Raw genomic sequence first — 20804 nt, 5'->3', positions numbered from 1 at the left:
CGCAATCATAGCGGCGTAGATCATGTAGATTTATAGCCTCACAATCCGCATGGAACCCTTGTTATCAATAAATTCCGTGGCACAGCTCGTGTTGCTCCGATGTTCTCCGGCAGGGCACCATCGAGCTGTTGAGGTTCGAGGAAACACCTTTGATACCAGGTTCGTAAGTCCCATGGTTTCGTGGGCTAGAAAAAATCTGTGATAGCCCTGCCATCAGTAGGCTCTTCACATTATGTATTTTGTAGCCAGATCGGACTCGTCCTTTCTTGCTGTTGTTCTTCCTGTTAACGTGGAGTCGCGTTGCCAAGTGAAAATTCCCCGCTAGAGGCAAAGTTCAAGGCGGAATCTTGGCGGAATCTTGGCTGATTATATAATGACAGCGGAATATTTCTCCCTTCGTGCATACATGGTTTTACAGGTTACCTACTTGAAAATGGTAGATTAACTGTTAATTAATTAGTGACATGTGCTATATCAACGATCGCAAATACAACCGCATTCAGCCACCGGACATATCTTGTGCTTGTAGAACCAGTCCCGAGCATGGTCTGCGTGAAAGCCATGGTTACAGTTGATACAAAACACCACAAACCGTCGCATGATATCTTCATGGCTCTGCTCGCTGGGTGCCGCCTTTTTAGAATCTTCAGCAATTGATGCCTTAGACATTGGGTCGGGCGTCCCGAGCCACAACGAACATATACCACAACGGGGCATATGCCGATCGCACTTAGGGCAAGCCGTCCCATTCATTGAAGCGTGGCCTAGTGGGTTCCCCGGGGTTGGGTGGGCAAATTCTGGAGGAGCTGTGGGGGTAGCCATGAGCTCTGAATTAGAGTTATCCTGTTGTGTAAGAGGGCGAGTACAGTAATTGCAGACGAGGCTGATCTGCTGGAGTGGTGGTTCAACGAGCCTGCGTGATTCCCAAGTTATGGCCAGTTTCCGTGACTCAATGTCAAATTTAACTCGGTTAAGGTGCAACTTCCACGAATTCATTTGGTGTCGGTAGGTTTCGCGCCATGCCTCGAATCGAGCCTTACTCGGTGCGTCTCTGATGAACCGTGGAATTGTATGACACATCGCTAGGACTGGCGTTTGTATGTCGTTGTATTTATTTATATAAGATTGGAACAAATCCAGCGCGGCGTGGTCAAGACCTGTAAGGACAACACCTTCGACATCTCCCTGATGTATGGCTTGGACGGAGGCATCTTTCAAATAGCTCGTAAGTTCAGCGTCTGGGAGCCAGCGTAATGCTACTTCCACTCGATACTTGAGGGGTAGTGTTGCTTCTTGAAGGACTGACATCCAATCACTATTGCCCACCATGGCGAGTATAGCCCTAGCATAAGGGTCTATCAACTCGGCAGCGATTTCTGCGCAGGTCTCCTCCCAGTCTGGACCCGCATCGCCTTTGGAGCCTCCAATGATGGCCATTGCCAATAGCTTATGCGCTTGAGTTGGCTTATTCTCCCTAAGCGCCCTGTATGCCAGCTTAACCTCATCTTGGAAAATGGCTAGAGCTGCCGCTTTGGAGTGCTGTCTGTCCGCCACAAGCTGATTCACAGTGTTAACGAGATCGTCATTTGATTCTGGTGCGCCACAGATATGAAGGCAAAGCTGTCGCTTTTCAGGGAACTCAGATTCACAAGTCTTGCTTTCTGCAAAATTGAGCTTATGGACCAATTCTTGGAAAAGGAAACTAATATCTAGTCCCTCATCCAGCTCAGAGCCGTCTCGTCTGCTTTCAAAGCTTCGCCCTATTGTATATTTAGTAATTCCGAGTTTAGACGACGGTGGTATATCGGGGCCGACCAACCAAGTTTTCCATTCCAAACACTATATACGCCAATGTAATTCATATCAACGCCGTGAATGATCATTGAATCGTTGGCCGACCGCGAATGTGCACCTATAAATTTCCGTTAGAATTTCTCATGGGAGTTGCAAGTAATGGAGCTTAGAGGCTTACGGCCGATCCAATCCCACAATTCCAGCAAAGATGGGTCATCAGATACTATAGCTTTGTTTTTTTCACTGTCAAGTAGATAACCTTCCGCACACCTCAAGCGTGGTATGGTTAGCCACGACAGCGCATCCTGGAACGAGGGCACTTTTTCAGTTAGGAGCAGGCTATCCCGTTTTTCGTGAGTTGAGACACTCGCTTCATCGCCTGGATGTTTAGCGGTAGGAGATTGAACATTGAATTCTCCAGGTCCTGGAAGTGATGTATATTTAAGGAGTTCCGCGTTTATGTGTGATGCCTTCGTTCGGTGATCGTAAGAAGGGCTTAAAATTCTAGGGCTTGAGTCACCGTGGCTTAAGCCCCCACCGCTTACGGTGCATTTTGAAGATAAGTCTGTTGAGGGTGATGGAGGGGGTGGTGTAAAAAGTCTGACAGTTTTATCAGCTAAGAGGGTTATGGCAACAGGCTGCGATACCACCCCCTTATTTAAGAAGTCGAAGGAGGTGACTCGTTGCCAGTCGGGTTTGGCATTATTGACTGATGAAAATGCAGAAGGCCGGAAGTCTTGCACTTTTCTGGTATATATTTGTTCTGGATAATGCCTGCTAGGATCCTGCCCTAACGTATTCTCCAGGGATGATTTATGTTCGTCAGAAAGGTATTCCTTAGCAATATCATAACATCGAAAGGCTCCAGTAGTGGTTAACATTCCCAAGCATCCTCGCTTGGTTCGAGAAAATCGTAAGCTTGCAATTGTAGAGTTGGGTTCAATATTTGGCTTCAGATCCAAAGCAGTAGATAGCGGTCCGGAATCGGCGGCAGCAGGAGTTGCCCCAGCGGCTGTGGGGTAGCGGAATCCCGAGCGACGATCCCATATGCTGATGGCGGAGTCGTTTGAAGGGAAACAGGAAGCGATGTAGTTCTCGTCTAGCCAGTCTATTGCTATGTTGTGGACGCATCGAGTCGTAAACTGTAAGGATGGACTACCCGATGACTCTATAAACGCAAAATTTTAGAAAAAGGAGACGCACAAGATTCAAATGTATAGCAGTGTACTGGTACAAAGGACATAAAATATAGTATATGCGCACCTCTTAGGTCATATATTCTTACGGACTGCCCTCTGACTCCAGCAACCAAAGTCTCTGGGTGATCTCTAAAGAACTTGATGCTCGTAATTGGCTCCGAGCTAGCTAGCTTACGGAGCGGTTCTGTTGGGTATCTACTTGACCCAAACGGTCGCGTAGCGCTGCCCAGGCTAAGGCGTTGGTTCACGTTCCATATATTAAGACTGAAGTCGTTTCTGACTTTGTCAAGTCCAGCAGCCAGCAACCCCTGTGTATTGAATGCAACAGCGTTGCAAGACCGCTGATTTCGTATAGGGAAAACGATGGGACTCTGCGTATCATCATCTAGGCGTAGAACAGCTGCCTCCCCCGAGGACTGCCCAACAACAGCGAGGTTCTCGTCGGCGGACGACCAGTCGAAGGCTCGAAATGGCGGGACAGAATGGCGAGATGCTTGGACCTCATAGTTCAAAGCTCCAAGGACGTCATCGCGGGAGGTAACCTTGCACAAATTAAAGGATTTCCCGGGTATATCAACGTAGAGAAACCTCTGGTCGTCAGACGTTGAGCTTGGTGACCATCGGACTGCGGTCTCCATTCTGTGTGGGGTATTTGACACTGTAGGAGTGTCAATTCGTGTGGGAAAATGGTGGTTTGGGCTTAATCATCTAGAATTAATAACCATGGCTGTTATGAGCCCATTATCACTGACTATCTGTCCGCCATCAACGCGGCGTCCTAAGGTCCAAAGATGCGGCCGTTATGAGAGCTTCCCAAATGCTCAAGCGCGCGGTCAACCTGGGAGCTCGGAGTAACCTCGGCCCGTCGAAGCAATCTGCTTAGCTAAGAGATCACGAGGTCAAATTGTGGAATGTTACGGATTAACAAAACTCCGCGTTATCAGGATGCAATCGTAAAAAAAGTAACCACAGGAGCCATATCTTATTAATAGCTATTTGACAGTTATTTAACTGCATTGGGGCATCAGAATTAAATCCTACCATTATATATGATGAGCTCTACTTCGGGCAAACGCAGTCACACTGACGACCCGCACGAGAAACACAAAAAACCGCGATATGCGTACAAGCAGGACCCGAACGGTTCAAAACACCGCAAAAAGAATAATAGGAACAACACCGATACTTCTACTGGACCCTCAGTTAATGACCTCAAATCCAAGATACGAGCTACAAAGCGACTATTAGAGCATTCGAAGAATTTACCTGCCGATGTGAGAATTGAGAAAGAGCGGGCGCTGAAGGGATACCAAAGGGATTTGGATAAGGCCGAGGAGAAGAGAGCACGAAATGCTCTGATTACGAAGTATCATTTTGTCAGGTTTCTAGGTAAGTCTACCCTTCAATTAAGATATTCTATACCGGTTGGGCGTATATTGATATATGTATATCATAGAACGAAAAACAGCTACGCAAAACATGAAAAAACTACAACGCATGAAATCGAAACTCCAAAATGGGGAGGAGGGTGAAGATACGGAACGAGAGTCAATTGCATCCAAAGCTGAGCGGTCAGTGGAACTCGAGAGACAAATATACACTACACTGGTGGACCTAAATTACGCCATATACAGTCCGTTGACAGAGAAGTACATATCTCTATACCCAACCAAGGAGAAGGAAGGGAAAAAGAAGAATAAAAAAGGCAAGGGAGATGAAAACGAGAAGGAGGAGGAAGTAGAAATGGAAGAGGACGAGGAAGAGGATAGCGGGGAGGAAAAGTCTGCACTTGGGCAGCGGCTGGCTCCTATTCGGCATGCGTCTAGCGAGAAGCCACCTCTTTGGTATGCTGTAGAGCAAAGCATGAAGGACGGGACACTAGATTTGCTTCGGGAAGGAAGACTGGGAATTACGGTGACGGGAGAGAAGAAGGGGTTGAACTGGGAGAGAGAGGAGAACCACGCTGCTATTATGCCTGCTGGCCAGAAAAAGGCGAAAGGAGGCCGTTCGACTATGTCTAAGGAGCTCCAAGGCGGCGTGGCACTGAATGGGAAGAAGCAGGACAATGATGACATTGGTGGTGATGACGATGGTGATGAGAGTGATGGTGGTTTCTTTGAGAAGTGATATACCCTAGATAGAAACATATAATGTTGAATCATTCGGTCCATTCCATCCATATTGACAAGTTCTCTGGCCTCGTAAATGAACCCCAGTCCCACGAATGAAGAGATATAATAATAAAACGCCTAGTCTAAAAAATACATATATAGAAATAAACAGGAATGTATAAAACCGTCGGTCTTTCTTTGCAAATTGCCGAGTGAAGGAAAAAAACAAAAAACTGCATCGCCCCCATTCATAGTTGCTCGTAGATAGGTCGTAAAGAAATATAGTAGACAAATGAAACGACCCGTCGCTCAATCGATGTAGCAAACTCCTCAGAATATGTATCTAACATATATCCGTATACTCCATATGCATCGCATACCAAGATTTTGTCAAGAAAAAGAGGTTAATGAGTGACAAACATCACATAACAAGGCAGCCTCCGCTCCTTGCCCTTCTTCTCCTCCCGCCCAATGGCGCCAATCCGGCTGGCCCATAGCCATACTCCTGGTCATCATCCGGGTCAAAAAGGTCTTCTAGCTCCCTTGCTCGACGCCTATTTCTCCTAGCTGAGCCACCAGACTCTTGATTGGCCATCATATAATCGGCCCATTTCCTCTCCAGGCGCATCGCAGAAGCTAGATTTCCGCGTAGGACTCGCTTTGTATGTTCGTCCACAGTCATCTGCCATCCATAGAAACATTTTAAGCTTATGATTTGGGTCGGGTAGAGGTGTGGGCGTGGCGTTGGGTGCGGAAGAGGGGATGATGCGGATGGGAAGGGCGTGGATGTACCCGAGTCGGAAGGCGTGGGCGTGAGGGAGTCAGAGCTGGAGTCAGTGTGCGAACTATCGTCGTCCTCAACATCAGAATAGCCGCTGGAGAGAGAAGATGCTGATCCACGGGACGGCTTAGGTGCGCCGGTGGAAGATGGGTATGTCATCCAGGGGACGGAGCAGTTGTTGGAGAGAACTTCGCGGACACCAGCCCAGGTAACGTTTCCGCAGTCGAATACTGCTAGACGAAGGCCGATTTTAGAAAAATCGGGCCCGACACCGCGTTTCCGCATTTGAGAGCAGACTTCCATCAGCGTGAGATCGGAGATACGTGTGTTGTCTAGGTCGAGAGAGCGAAGGCTGGTACTTGTCCGCAATAGGGGCAACATTCCTGTATCTCCGATTTTTTCACAGAAGCTGATGTTCAAATGTTCCAGGGTTTTGGAGCATGGTGCTCTCGACAACTCAGTGAGGACAAAGTTCGTCAATTCGCCGAGTTCTTCGAGTTCGAGATGTATCAATTTAGGGGTCGTGTTGATGATGGGCGCAATTGAGTCGTCTGTTAAATTGCTGATGAATGATACATGGAGATCTTCGAGATCGGGAACATTGTGTGCTAGACATTTTAGACCGCTATCGGTAAGAGAACGACAATTGGACACGTCCAGCTGCTTGAGCTTTCTTGGAGGAACGACAGCGCGGCCCGTTAGGATATCGATTTCCGGGTTAATTCCTTGGATGAGGGCCTTCAAGCTGGCGTCAGTCAAGGAAGCGCAGTCAGATAAGACAAATCGTTCCAACGTGTTCGCTTTGAAGAGTCCCGACATGATGCTTTCGTTATCCCATCCTTCGATGCGGCTAACTCGCAGATCCTTAAGCTGAGTACACGACTTGACTATGTGCGACAGACCCTTTGTGTCTATGCCCCTGCACCAAGAGATATTGAGGAACTCCAGTTTCGGACAGTTCTCGGCGACCGCTTTCATGGCCGAGTTGGTGGCCGTAAAGACACCACACATATTGATATGTCTTAATTGCGGGTTGCGGGTAAAGAAGTAGTGAGTGGTCGCCTTATCCATAAGGCAGTCTTCAATATTCAGCTTCATCAAGTTTCGACAAACATCCGTCACCCGTTCGCCTTCCGAGCACCAGATCTCCAGCAGCTGAGTGCAGCCTCGCAGGCTGAGGTTCCTCAAGAACGGCCCAGCCGCCAGAATGACCTTGAGCAATGCAGCGCGTGGTATCTCCCTGTAGTAAGGCGATGTATCGAGATGAGCCCATAGTTGGCCATCAAAGCACATCATATTCCAATCCTTGGACACGATCGAGCATTTAAACAACTCCTTTGGGTTTAGGTACCCGAGAACCTTCATCCTGATTTCCATGGGGAGCTCAGCCCATGTATTTTGCAGCGGAACCTCCTCCTCCTCTACTTCCATTCCCATCTCAGTGTCACCATCTGCGTCCACCTCTGCCGTAGAATCTAGCATCACTCCACGAGATGACGGCCGTATATCTGCCGGCAGTGGTATCGAAGTCTGATTATGTCCGTGAAGCAGTCCATTATCCGTTCCAACGACTCGGCTCGGCTCGTGATGCTCGTCGCCACCGACAGCACCATGTCGTCTGTTCGATAAATCGCCATACGCTCTCGGGTCATCCCAACAGGTACGATGGGAGAGGTTCGAGGTCAAAGAGACACAGGACATGGACGCTCCCGCGCCGAATCGACGGGAGCCTTCCGATGCAGAACGGCCACGGCCCAGTCTTACTAGCGAGGGACTGGAGGCTATCCGCTGTATGCCCCTTAGGAGTCTCTTGCGGCCCTTGAGCTTCTGCTGTACATCAGGCTGAGCGCCATCGACTCCTGTGGGGGTGGGTGGTGGGGACGACTGGCCGGAAGCCTCGCCATCCAGCGCCAGTTGCACCTCGTCTGGCAGCATTGAAGCCATTGCGGTGAGTCGGCGTAGTGTATATATAGGTTGGGAATTGCGGTGGAAAGAATGGCACTGGAACCACTGGTCTTATCGTGATGCCGTGGATATTGTAGGAATATCGGTGTTTCAAAGTCTTCTGGGATCCATATCACGCCGTAAATCCAGTTACCATGAATAACGACAGAACGAGCAGCAATCTGAAGACTGAAGGCTGAAGACTGAAGACTGAAAGACGTAAGTCTAGGAAGTAGAAGAGGGAGAAAAAAGGAGAGCGTCAGGCCATGTCAGGAAGCGAAAAAGAGTTGTAATAGAGTTGGAGCCTACCAGGAACTGACCGAGGGAACAGAAAGACGATCAAAGGGTTGGCAACTCGTTTAACGGTCTCGGGACCCCGATGGCTGATATTACTGGCAACTAACTATCTACCTTGTCTTGCCAGAGCCGCCACCATGACCGGCGGGACGAGTCACATCAGCAGGCCATGTGCAACGACAGTCTAAAGAGATAAACGATAGGAACCTTCGTCCAGGCGAGAGACAAAGAGTCATGCGGTGATGACAGCAAGATAGTAAAAGAGAGCGAGTGGTGGTGGTGTGGAGGGTTCGGGATCAGGCACAGAAGGGAGAGAAAGAGAAAAAGACGGAGGTTGAGGTTAAGTACCGGGGTACCTCGGCCTGGGCCCCTCCGCCCGCTTATCGATAGGCGATAAGGTACATCCGGGGCAGGACGGGGTACTTATCTGCTCCACCACACTGAGACCTGAGACCTGAGACCATGATAGCCACCGCCGCTCGCCTGGATAGACAGACAAGCGATGGAACAGCGATGGACAGACGACGGACAGGCGACTGACGGCCTCTGACAGTGACGAGCGACTGACAGGCCGGATGACCGCAGCTGTCCTACACCCTCCAGCCTGCGTCTCACATGATGGCCGTGTATAGGCCAAACGGATATGCTGGTGCCATGCGGTGCGTCTGGATGGCCGGATTTACGCTGCAACCGCGGGAGCAAGGGAGACCACGCGGGTTTTTAGTTACTTGCTAGTGTGTAAGTCAAATTTTGCTTTCTTTCACTTCCAGCCTGTCGATAAGTGGAGCGTCCTTGACCGTTTCTTTGACCGCTTGCAGAGTTACGGATGGGTTAGTGAAGGCGGTACGGCGTAAAGAAAGAGAGATAGATGTCTGACTATGAACTCCAACCTCCTGCTTACACGTTTCGTCTCAAAAGGGGGGGATCGAGAGAGGGATAAGAAGGAACAAGGCCTCAAGGCGCTGTGCTGTGCCCTTTGAAAACGCCCGTAGAGAAAGGGAGCGTCGAGCAAAAAGAATGATAAAGAAAACAATCGAAAGATGTGTCCAATCTGCACAAACCCACTCTCTCTCCCTCCTGTACAGCATACAGCCTCGCCTCTATTTTGTTTGTTATCGATTTGATCCAGTGCCATGCCCGCTCCATGCAAAAAAGAAAAAGTAAAGCAAACAAAGAAAGGATGATGGAACGAAATGGGGAAAGAGAACATTCTAAAGCGTCATACAGTAACTGGATATCATAAAAGCGAAAAAGGGGAAAGGAGCAATCGTTAAAGCGTAAAAAGGACATGGGAGAGAAAATCGAAACGTCCGCCGCCATGCACAAAAAGGGATCAAGGACAGGACTAGGCCAAGCAGGGTATGAAAGATGGTCCAACAGAGGTAGAGATATATGTGTGAAAAAGATAGGAAAAAAAAGGAAACAGCCGAAATAATATGTTTCGTGTCTGGGGCTGTTGTGTTTGATGAGTAGAGATGCTCCTTGATAGGGTTAAAAAGGTCGAAAAAATAGGAGTTCGTAATGAGATATCGAAAGTCGGGAGTCGTATGGGCTGGCTATGGAATTAGGCTCCCTTGCCATTGCCATTCACGGCAACCCTCATCCATGGATGGTTCATCACCTCTGTAATAGATATTCTGGTCTGTACGTTTCGGTCTAACATCCTGCGAATCAGATCTAGACAGTCCTCTGCGAACGGCAGGAAAGGAACACGAAGCGGATGGTCCATGATTTCGTTGATGTTGTAGAATGGGTTCTCCTTGTAGATGATCGTGTACAGCAGGATTCCTAGCGCCCAGACGTCCTGTTCCTTGCCGAGATAGGGTTTGCCTTGCAGCACTTCCGGGGCAGCGTAGTCTGATTTGCGTTAGTATTGGCATTGCTGTCGTTGACGCTAAAGGACGATCAAGTAATAGTTGAACGCTTACCTATAGTCCCGACAAAGACATCAAACGGGCCACTCCGGATATACGCCGCGCTACCAAAGTCAATTAACTTGATCCTTCCCTCGCCGTCTAGAATGACGTTCTCGTCTTTGATGTCTCGGTGGACGACAGATGCTTTATTATGTAGATGATCTATTGCGCTTGCGACTTGGTGGAAAATATTCCGACATTCATCTTGATCCATGTTTGAGCGTAGTTCGACGTAGTCAAATAGATCCATGCCTGGAAGGCCGTGTGGTACCATTTCGATATAGTAGTTGATGTCATCTTCGAAGAAACCTTCCATCTCCACGATGTTGGGATGGCAATTGCCTTCGCGGCGGAGGAAGTTCAGGACATGGATTTCCAATGGGACCGTACCCAGGACTCTGTCGCGCGTCCATGTGTCGACTAGGATTCGGTTCTTGGTTACATACTTGAGGACTACCTTCTTCGATGGATCTCGTCTAGAGCGAGTGAGCTTTACTTGTCCATACGCGCCTTCTCCCATGTCTTCTAGGATCACATAGTCGGCTATGCTCTTCCTGGTAGGAACTTCTTCCGCTGCAGGTGCTACTACTCTAAGCTCGGCATTTCGTACTGGCTGGTCAACTAGAGGCTCAGATGCGGCCTCCGTTAACTGCTGCGTTAAAAGGGACGACTGAGTCAAGGCATCTGCCGAAGGAGACTCGACTTGCGATATTCTTGCTGGCGCTGCTGCAGGCGATACCTGGCCAGGAGAGATAGGTGGAATTTCAGAAAGCTTCCTTGACTTATTGGGTATAGATAGCATGTCTTCCTCTGTGGGTGAGTGCAGTTGTCGAGAGTACGATATCCATAGTGCAAACACATCCTCCGTGGTACGGACTTCGCTACCATTCTCACTATCGGACGAGCTACCCTGCTCAGCCGCAGCGGGCTTGCTATTCTCCGAGGGCGCAGACTTGCTCTTAACCACTCGCATTTGCACGTCGACCGTCAGTTTCGCACCATCGCTATGGCGAGCTGGGAGGCCTGCCGGCCGCAGGTCAGTCATGGTCAATTTTGACTCGGTGTTTCGCATGATGAACAATGCCCTGGCTCTCCGGAAGCTGTGTTCTGAGATAACCACTCCGTCGACAAGGGGAGAATCATCCTGTTCGGTTAATATATCGAGGAACTCGTCAAAATTTGGTAGCAAGTCTGTAACCTGAGAACCTTCTGGGTGAAGGTTTCCAAACAAGGTAGCGGTGAATGCCGAGTTGGCACTCAGGATTTTAAGAGTTTTGGCACAGAGTACCATCATCCCGGCAATGTGAGGGAAGCAGGAAATCCGTAGAGCGGAGGGTCCAGATTGTGGCGTCAAGGTAAGGGGGATATTGCTATCCTCTCGAAGGCCTGAAGCAGTGAAGTGTCTTTGCTCGTTGATTTTGGAGAAATCCGGCTTGCCAGAGCCGGCCGGGAAACGTTCTGGGATATTAGGGAGGAGATCGAATATAGTTGTTCCTTTTTGGACTGACATTCTATCCCATATCTGCTCTGTGTCGCCGTTTATGTAGGTTACCTTCCCTCTATCATCAAATTCAATGGTGACGGCATGTTCAGTAATCTCTTCCACGACCCAGATCAACCCGCCTCTCTTCTCCATCACCCACAGACTTGCGGAGCCTGTCGTGCCGTTCCGTTTTTGAATAGGCACGACGTCCCCGCAAAGTAGCACTCCGCGAGATTTTTTGGATGAATGATTAGGGCTCCTGGACTGTTTGGTTCCACTACTGCCGTTGCCGTTGCCATTGCCATTGCCATTGCCATTGCTATTTCCGTTTCCGTTTCCATTCCTATTTCCAGAGTTGCTGGCAACAGGATTATTTATGGTATATGATTTGCGAGTAACTCGGGCCGGTGGTTTGCTCAGCAACTGTGCCGTCACGCCTTTCCCTATCCCAAATTTGAATTGCGTCGCTTTGCGAGCAGCTTCGTCATTCCGGGGCTCTGGTTCTGGTGCCACAAACTGCGAGCCTTGAAGCTTCGATTCTAGCCATTCTCGCCTCTCCCTCTGAATCAAGTCTAGAATGCTTATCTTCCTGAATTCACTCTGCGTTACGCCAAATATGAGACACGCAAGATCATTGGCAGCAAGTACCGTCCAGTTAGGCTTGGCTTCGGTGGTGAACACAGCCTGGGCGGGAGGCGATGATTTACCGCTATGGACATGCATGCTAGGCGTCATGCAGCCAAATCCAAAAGACGAGGTGCTCCGGTTGGAGGGGAATTCAACGGCAGAGTATGGTTCGGTCAGTGTGCCCATGACCTTGTTTTGTTGTGCCAGGGATCCAATATCAGTGAACGTCCTCTTCAAGCTCACGCGTCTTGAAGAAGGGGCAGATTTTCGGCCTCTGGTTCGAGATACGGCTCGCTCAAACGTCACCGGGCTTAGGTGTTGATCCTTGTTCGCAAACCTCTCCTGCTGAGACCTGATGTCTGCAGGACTGTATGTCTGATAGGCTCCAAACGCCTTGTCAAAAAGATTTCCTGCTCCTTCCATCTCCGGAGGGCCTGTAACCGGACCAGCAGGCTGGTAGGAGACGTCATAGCTGCCCAAGAGGTTCGTCCGGGAGAGTATATCCATCATCCACTGTATTTCGTTTTCATCGTTCATCTGAGCCTGGCCATCGCCCAGGCCCGAATCACTGGCCGCCAGCCCAATTCGATCCCTCAAGAAGTCAATCGACCTCTTCAGCACGTTCTGGCGGTTGCTCAGCAGGTCTTCGGACTGCTTAGCGAAAGAGAAAGAGTGTAAAGACTCGGACGGGAAACGGTAGAGGTCTTCGACTCCGGGTGAAGTTCCCTCGCCGTCTGGAATGTATGCGGGCTGTATCGTAGGTCTACTGTTGTTTGTTTGGGACTGCGAGAGAGGCTGGAGTGAAGAAGACGAGGAGGTCAAGGCAAAGGGAAGAGAAGGAGCTCTGGATGATGGTCGTTGGCGTATACGAGGCAAGCCAGATGAACCTAGCCCGTGTTCATGTTCCAGCAGAGGAGATCTATGACTGCGATGTTAATACTCTCTTTTCTTGACCCCTGAGACAGTAGAGACACCGACCTTGAGAGATAGTCGTATTCGACGGACGAAGTGTCGATTGAGAGCGGGTGAGGTCCCTGGTTCATCTCACTCTCGCCGTTCAAGGTAGCGGTTTCGTGAGGCGAGTGCATCGGATGCGAGTCACAGAACCCATCACCGTTAGGAATGTTCCCTCTCTCGCCTAAGATCACGCACAAGCAAGCAGGTTAGTCCAGGCTGAAATGGATAGTGTTTGATGCTTGAGGGTGCCACAAGATTGTTTCCTTTCCAACCAATATTTGCATGGCACTTGAACTTGACTCGTCTTGACTCGACTTGACTTACCATTCTGATAGCCCATCACCTCAGTCTCTGACATGACACAGGAAAACCTGAGCTCACGGCCAGCAGGATGGCCACCGGTTGGCCTCTGGGAGGTTTCGATGAGCACTGGATAGAACTCGCGATGTCCCTCACGTCCTCAGAGTCGCATCGCATGCAAGGTCGTTCATAACCCACTACGGTTAGTTACGTCACAGACCGGCAGTTTTATATATATATATATATCGATGAGAGCCCGTCTGGAGGGGTTCGTGGGAAGCCGGCTCGAAAGCAAACAGTGGGCACAAATCAACGGACAAACGCAGAGTTCAACGTCGAACAATCTTCTTCTGCTTCCTTGTCTTCCCCCAAAAATAATATATCGCCAGTTCGCTTCCAAGTGGCTAGCGGTAAGTTGGCAAGGTCCCGGGCAGAGGTACCGCGCAGTCCAGTCACACGTAGCCTCTCTCTGGCCAACCTTAACGCTCTCTTTTTCGCCTGCGACCTCGGACGAGGCTGACCGGGAGTGTTGAAAGGGGCTCGCTAGGGATCGCAGCTCGTTAAAAAAGGAGACGGCCGCGGGGGGTCGGGCAGGCTGGAAGAAATTTGGGGCTTTTTACACGCCTTGGTGGCCTTGCAGTGGATTACGGAGTAGCTGTTTCTGAGACTTTCGATGGGTCAGAAGAAAAAAGTACGGCTCTTTGACGTCCGCGAAGGGGAGAAAAAACATCCAACCAGCAGACGAGTTATAAATATTTATTTTACGGAGTACGGTCTATCCACAGCACTAGCTGGAGCCTCTTCAGCTGGCTCCCTTCTCTTCCGAGTGACGGCTGAGGCTGTTAGTTGTTACTGTTGCTTCATTGCATCTCTGTTGCATCTCTGTTGCTTGAGTCCCTGCTGGTGAAGGCCAGAGTCAATCGCCACGATGAACGACAAAACACAAAACAACGAGCCAGGATCATCATTCCTCGGGAATCAAGTCCGGGGATGCATGTGCACATCACTCTGACCAGCCGGTCAAAGCCAGTCGGATGCGCCAAGTTGCCTCCCCGGCGCTCCATCGATGACTTCTCCGCAATTCACGGACAGTTGCGCCGTGCACCTCTCGCTATCTTCATGATGCTATGTGCTGTGCTATATGCTATAAGGAAGAACGGCTTTGACCAGGCCAGGCTAACTCAGGATGCAGTGATACGTACTCCCAGGGGCTGGCTCGCTGGCTGGCTCGCTAACTAGTTCGAATGGTGGCTGGTTGACTGTCGTGATTGCAGTTGAGGCTGAGGATGGAGGACGAAGGGACCGTCTAGTTAAGGCTGCATGCTGCAGGACATGGACACAGGCACAGCTCGTGTCATCAGAAAGGCAGCAAGAGTACAGTGGCGAGAGGGTCGTCTATCTATCAAATGATGCATCCAGTCGTCCTTGTCACACGGGATCTGGGGAGGAGATCACGAGCAGAGCAGCGTGAAGGAGTCAGGTCTAGGTCAGGTCAGTTATCGGTTATTGTCATCGTCATCATTATATCTATATACGAAGTACTCTATACGATGTATGAAGTATGGAGTACGTGCTAAGCTATCTCTTCACTTGTCCGGATGCTGCTGCTGCTGCTGCTGTTGCATCGACTGCGGCGCGTGCTGTAAATCAGCTAGCACCAGGCCTTCTATATCCGGCTGTCCAGCTGCCCGGTCATCGCCCTCGGGACCCGTGAAGAGCGATTTCGATGGTTCGCGTCTCTGCTCGGGAGGTTCGGATGCGCTGGTAGCGAAGCTTGGCCGGTCCTGATCGTCGCCTAGGATCCAGGAGAAGGATGAATCACGTACTGAGGTTCGTGTTGGTCGGATCGGGCGTCCCTTTATCGTATTTGTAGTTGGCGACAGGGTGCTGATGCTACTTGGCGGCGACCGTGGTGACTGCGGCTCCTTGGTTGCCTTTGTTATCTTGGTGTTCTCCTGCAATTGTTCCGTGGAAGGCCTGGCTGTAGCCTTTTGCGAACCAACGGTTGGCGAGGAGGGTAGCTCCTTGGTGACTTTAACCCTCGTGGGAGAATCGTCGCTGCTTCGAGCGATAGAACATGGTTGTTTTGCCTCAGGTCTACCTTCTGCGTCAAGTGGAATTGCTGGATCCTGAAGGCAGGTCTTCACTTTCTGGATCCGAGCAACAACTTCGTCCATCGACTGCAGGTTCTCGCTGCCGTCTTGATCTTTCTCCTTTGCCGTAGAGGGATGGGTTTGCAAGGTATCCAACGCATCCCCCAACATCATCGCCAAAGCTTTATTCCGCTGTTCCAACGTAGATATTTTTAAATTCAATTCCCGAACTGTTGCAAGAGATATGCGTGGCGGGCTAGGCGAATCCCACGCCGGTCCATCATGATTAAACACCGTTGAGCTGCTCGCTCCAGCCTGAAGGTTTTGCATGTTGCGACGAGCTTCAACCACCGCGCCACGAACTGCCTTGGTGACTCCCCAGCCTTCTGCGCGACGATATAAACCCTCAGAAACGTCTTGGAATATCGAGTCTAAACGTTTCGAGTTTAATCTGTTAGGAGAGCTGCTGGGAGTATTGAAAATATCACGGCTGATGGAGCTGCTCTTCTGTCTGGTAGTAGAACCGATTCTGGGAGGAGATATGCTATTTCGAGCTCTCTGAGGTATAGGTTTGCCAGAGTATTTCGCAAAAAGGTATGAAGCGCCCTCAAATGTCGTGTTGTGCTCTATGTAGAGAGCATCAAGAACAAACGTACGAGGCTTGATTGGTTCTGGAGATGGGTATTTTAGAAGTAGAGATAACGCAGTTGAATAATCGGCCTCCATTACTATGTTTGTATATTAGCACTGAATAATGACGGTAAACAAGGGGATACTCACATTGCCATCGAATCCGTAATAGCATGGAGACACAGATCATATCAATAAGCGATGACCTAAGGTTCTCAGCAATAATCAAGTCCCAAAGAGAAAGTACATCGTCAAATGGAAACTCTCTGCCGAATAAGAGCCTTATCCAACGCCTATATAATAGATTAACTCTGATCTTAATCTATCCAGAAGACAATGTCTAAACTCACGTTAAGAAAATCTGCGGTAGTATCTCAATGGCAACAAGATGGTCAGCCAGCTCTGGGTCTATCTGCCGCAAAAGAACGAGATGAATGTGCTGGCTTCGTGTGATTATAGACGAAACCTCCGAGTTTCCCATGCTGTTCTTCCCATCGTTATGTTCGTAGAACTGCTTGGCAGTTTGCATGACGGAGCAGAATAATATGAAAGAATCATGCTCGATATAGGCAGGATCCAGGCACTGCAGCAGCAGTGCTTCATCGTCACAGGCTGCGAAGGCTTCATCCTGATTTACAGTCTTCATGTCAATGGCATCCTGTGATACAATCCATAAAATAGGTGCGAGCAGCTCGTGCATCCCCTGCCGGTAGCCCAGATCTGGGTTTAGCTTGACAAATACAAATAATATATCAAGCAGCCTAGACTTGACAATTGGATCATGGAAGAAGCTGTTTTCCTGTAGACATCTATCGACATCTTGGGAAACTTCTGCTCTAATAAGTTCATCTCGTCTAAGAGATTCCCACGGCGACTTTATAATCAGATGGTTAGAAACTTTCTTGTTCCATGATTGTCTTTTTTCCAATTAGGGAATATATGGGAATCCATACCTCAGCGTCCTCTGCCAACGGGTCAACCGTAGAGGGCAACTCATTTGGATTGAGGATATATTTCAGGAAATGCTCCCTTACGGACGTGTACGCCTCTCTCGAGTCTGAGAGCTGTACCGACCAATTGGACCGGTCTATCTCGCGGTGCAAGAGAAAGGCCTATACATGTGTCAGTGGCCATTATAGACACATTTGCACCCCCCGGGGTATCAGAAGAACAATACCTTCCAACACACCGATCGCAACCCATCCTCACACAGACTGTGTCCCTTGGTCTCTGCCTCTAAAACTTGTTTCAATTCATGCAAAGAACGTATCTCCGGCTGGAAAGTGGCATTCCATAGAGCCCTGAGGTGAAAGTCAGAATTGCGGGACGATGTGCAGGGTTGTACAGATCTAACCGAGACTCTTCCACAGATCTCATTGCATATAGGTGCCGTAGTACTTTGTGCTATGGACAGGTAGGATACTCGCGACTGAAACCAGTCTGGTTGGCGATGTGCAGTGCGAAGTATAAGGAGGGAGGCTGCCTGAGAGCCACCGGTTTACTCCCACAACGCAGCTAGTATGGGCCGCGGCGTGCAACGATTCTATCACTGAATGCGAGATAGACCCGAGTCCCCATCGTCGTCTCAGTCTCGGTTCATCGCAGGAGGTGACCTCACAAGCATCGATGTTTGGGCGTCGTGAAGCCGAGTTGATTGGCAGAGGAAACTTAGCGTGCGTATTTACAGTTGGACGTTCTTGGCCCTTCGATCTTCCTGGAGGGAGCAACCTTTCTGACCTTCGATCTCAGCGAGAGATCCAAAGGAGAGCAGTCGACACACGCTTGGGATGTAGGAGGAGTCGGGGCTTGGATTGACAGTGGAAAGTGAGTGGCCACCACCGAACGATGTCAGCAGATCTATTTGCGGCGTTTGGACAGCCCGATACTGCATCACAGCCCACCACGGCCGCCTCAGATGCCAACTTGTCGACAACACGACCGGTCAAGGCACAGCAAGTGGCTCTACTGGAAACAGATTTCGACTCGAGAGATCCTACGCCACAGCCATCGTTTTTGGAGGCATGGCGGCCACCCGCGCTAGAGACGACGAACAGTGATGCTGAAGTGCTGTTTGATGCAACGACCGAACAACCATCAGATAGCAACAGCGAGGACGAATGGGGGGATTTTGAGAGTGCAGAACAGCCGCCGTCATCTCGAGATAATGGCTCCTTTGCCTTACAAGATCCGATCTTCGATATCAGCCATGGAACCGAATCCACGACTCAGCTAAAGCCAGCGTCACACCAGGTTGCCAGACCTCAGCCTCAACTGCACGATGTCATCGATCTGCTTTCAATCGACGATGATCCTCCAAGAGCTACGGCAAGTTATTCTACGGGTGATCAACCAGTCCAGCATCCTATGAACCGGGCACCGAGCGTGGATCTCGCTACCAGTCACCCAGCTCAGGAAGATGAAGCCGAGGAGGATGATTGGGGTGAATTTATTGATGGAGCTGAAGATGCCGGTACCAATATTCAGCAACCAATCCCTACGATGTCACGGCCCTCCCTCGCGAAGACAGCCTCGCATAGTCTCCCGACCAAGTCCGAGACCAAATCGGGCACGGAGAAAATGGAGGCGCCCAAGGCAGATACAGCCCTGCCGACCAAAGACCATCCGGTCCGACCCACGAATATCCCACCACCATCAATCCTACTGCCGCTATTCCCGCCGCTACTCGAGCAGTCTAGACGAAAAGCGGCAACTCTGGCAAAGAGCAAACCCGATCACGAGTTTGCCAACCAATTGATATCCAATATCAAGGCCATGGCCCATGTTGTGTCCGGACGGCAGTTGCGGTGGAAACGAGACCAAATATTAAGCCAGAGCACTAAAATCGGGCCGGCCAGATCTGGGCGATCCGGGGGCATGAAATTGAGCAGCGTCAACAAATCAGAAAACGTCAAGGAGGAAAAAGAAGCCGTGGAGGTCCTCGAGGCGTGGAAGAAGTGCAGCGGCATCCTCAACTCCGTGATCGCATCCACGGGAAGCCGACCGATGCCTCCCATGTCACTGCACATGCAGGTGCGCACTGCAACTGCCGACGAAGGAGCCCTGAGATCAACGCATGCCTGTGCACTGTGCGGGCTGAAGAGAGAAGAGAGGATCCCTCGCGTCGACGACGATGCAAGCGACAGTTTCGGAGAGTGGTGGCTAGACCACTGGGGCCACGCGGACTGTGAGGCTTTCTGGAAATTCAATGCAGCCAAGTTAGATCATCGATGAGAAGCTATCCCTCGCCGTCGTCAGGGATGAGTCCAGTCGTGCAAGTATATATATATTATCGGGGAGCTTCCATGTGGTATAGTTACCCCTTTGGGGTCGCCACTGCTGGCCATCCCTGCTACAGGCTGAAGCAGGCCAAGGCCGCCGGGCACATCCTCCTGCAAGGATGTCCATGAACGAAAGGCAGAAACGTTTTCCCGGGAAATCGAGCGGAAATCAACTCTCCCAGGGTCAGAAAACAGACTGTCGGCATAGAGCCGTTATATGTAGCAAGGGTACTAGCTGAACCTGAGACCGATTCGTCCATTTGGCCTTATAACGTCTACATATATCTATATGCGAGCGGGGGTTCGGGCCGTCACGGCTTTCCTAGGCGTATCTCGAATGTTTCAAATCGCTCATCGATGTCGTGCTACCATTTCCACGGACGTGAAACTACGTGCATGTTTCGGGCTGCTTCAGCTCTGATACTCTACTCTATACTCTCTATACTCTGTATACTCTCTGTTCGAGAACACGAAGGTACTCAAACTGCCTATCGATAAGCACTTTAGAACCGCGGCTTGGCCCCGGGCAAACAAGAACAACAGTTCATGCCGGCCAGGACATGGATAGTTAGCGATTGAAGGGGAGAGAGAGTTGCGGACCTGTTCTAGTCGAATGTAACATCAGATCTGTACTCAGTAAGAGTCTCCGTAACATCCTATATCCCTATCAGTAGTACATACACCCCCTCCCCGTACATCCAGTCTGTAACTCGCATACCGAAGCCAGGAGGCGCTCATGTCGTCATTGCGAGACAACGCCGACGAAATACGAACGAAGCAAACGAAACGGAGGAACGAACATCCTGCGCCAGAAACTGACACGCTCGCCTTTCTCTGCCTTCTCTGCTGCCGGTATCAGGTGCATATCTTCTTGGGTGGGCAGTGTTCAAAGGCGTGACCCGGAGAGTTTCACCAAGCTTTCCCTTGTCTGCTATCTTTCTTCTTCCTCTTCCTCTCATTCTTCCTCCTTTTCCTTTTCCTTTTTTTTTTTTTACCTTTTGCCTGCATCATAAATCATCATATCCTGCTCGCTCCGGCTTCAACCACTTCAAACCTTCCCTTTTGACCGTTAGTTGCTGCTTGCCCCAGCTTCCCGGCGACCAACCACCCCATTATAACGGCTTCTGCCCCCCTTGCTACGATATAAACCGTCCGCTCCAGCTCCACGAACCTCGTCAACTGCCCCCCGTCCCTCCCGATATTTACCTTGAAGAGTCTAGGCCGGCAACGTCGCTAGCCTCTCCCGCGAGTCCTGCCATACCCGTCTCCACCTCGCGGCCCTTGGACGATATTGCAATTCGGCGGCCCGGATCCTCTTCCCCCAGGAGTTCATAAGGACGGCCTATTCCTCCTCTCGACACTCTCAATAACAGCTCTCGTGCAAGACGAACTCC

The 20804-nt window shown here is 50.2% G+C and overlaps 6 protein-coding genes across 6 annotated transcripts; 2 read left to right on the top strand and 4 right to left on the bottom strand.

Annotated features, from left to right (window-relative positions):
• Nucleotides 1–441: 441 nt before the first annotated feature.
• GIQ15_01143 (uncharacterized protein) lies at nucleotides 442–3631 on the bottom strand (the record flags this gene model as incomplete). Its single annotated transcript, XM_033548560.1, has 7 exons — nucleotides 442–445; nucleotides 593–1760; nucleotides 1820–1912; nucleotides 1973–2173; nucleotides 2340–2394; nucleotides 2442–2902; nucleotides 3169–3631. 7 exons carry the CDS (start codon nucleotides 3629–3631, stop codon nucleotides 442–444), a joined length of 2445 nt encoding a protein of 814 aa, XP_033409511.1.
• A 411-nt stretch (nucleotides 3632–4042) lies between these two features.
• On the top strand, nucleotides 4043–5120 carry GIQ15_01142 (rRNA-processing protein EFG1; the record flags this gene model as incomplete). Its single annotated transcript, XM_033548559.1, has 3 exons — nucleotides 4043–4382; nucleotides 4450–4564; nucleotides 4628–5120. The coding sequence occupies 3 exons, from the start codon at nucleotides 4043–4045 to the stop codon at nucleotides 5118–5120; spliced, it is 948 nt and encodes a 315-aa protein (XP_033409510.1).
• A 405-nt stretch (nucleotides 5121–5525) lies between these two features.
• Nucleotides 5526–7829, bottom strand: GIQ15_01141 (F-box domain-containing protein; the record flags this gene model as incomplete). Its single annotated transcript, XM_033548558.1, has 1 exon — nucleotides 5526–7829. One exon carries the CDS (start codon nucleotides 7827–7829, stop codon nucleotides 5526–5528), a length of 2304 nt encoding a protein of 767 aa, XP_033409509.1.
• Nucleotides 7830–9690: 1861 nt separating this feature from the next.
• Nucleotides 9691–13467, bottom strand: GIQ15_01140 (serine/threonine-protein kinase ppk6; the record flags this gene model as incomplete). The annotated part of the gene is made up of 4 exons (XM_033548557.1): nucleotides 9691–9983; nucleotides 10055–13071; nucleotides 13131–13290; nucleotides 13434–13467. The coding sequence occupies 4 exons, from the start codon at nucleotides 13465–13467 to the stop codon at nucleotides 9691–9693; spliced, it is 3504 nt and encodes a 1167-aa protein (XP_033409508.1).
• A 1528-nt stretch (nucleotides 13468–14995) lies between these two features.
• On the bottom strand, nucleotides 14996–16661 carry GIQ15_01139 (TBC1 domain family member 5; the record flags this gene model as incomplete). Its single annotated transcript, XM_033548556.1, has 3 exons — nucleotides 14996–16230; nucleotides 16283–16338; nucleotides 16483–16661. 3 exons carry the CDS (start codon nucleotides 16659–16661, stop codon nucleotides 14996–14998), a joined length of 1470 nt encoding a protein of 489 aa, XP_033409507.1.
• A 1316-nt stretch (nucleotides 16662–17977) lies between these two features.
• GIQ15_01138 (uncharacterized protein) lies at nucleotides 17978–19363 on the top strand (the record flags this gene model as incomplete). The annotated part of the gene is made up of 1 exon (XM_033548555.1): nucleotides 17978–19363. One exon carries the CDS (start codon nucleotides 17978–17980, stop codon nucleotides 19361–19363), a length of 1386 nt encoding a protein of 461 aa, XP_033409506.1.
• Nucleotides 19364–20804: the final 1441 nt, after the last annotated feature.

The sequence above is a fragment of the Arthroderma uncinatum genome (genome assembly GCF_011692745.1).
Source record: "Arthroderma uncinatum strain CBS 119779 chromosome Unknown scaffold1, whole genome shotgun sequence".
NCBI lineage: Eukaryota > Fungi > Ascomycota > Eurotiomycetes > Onygenales > Arthrodermataceae > Arthroderma > Arthroderma uncinatum.
The sequence above is the reverse complement of the archived record's forward strand: the minus strand, read 5'-3'. Positions and strand labels throughout refer to the sequence as shown.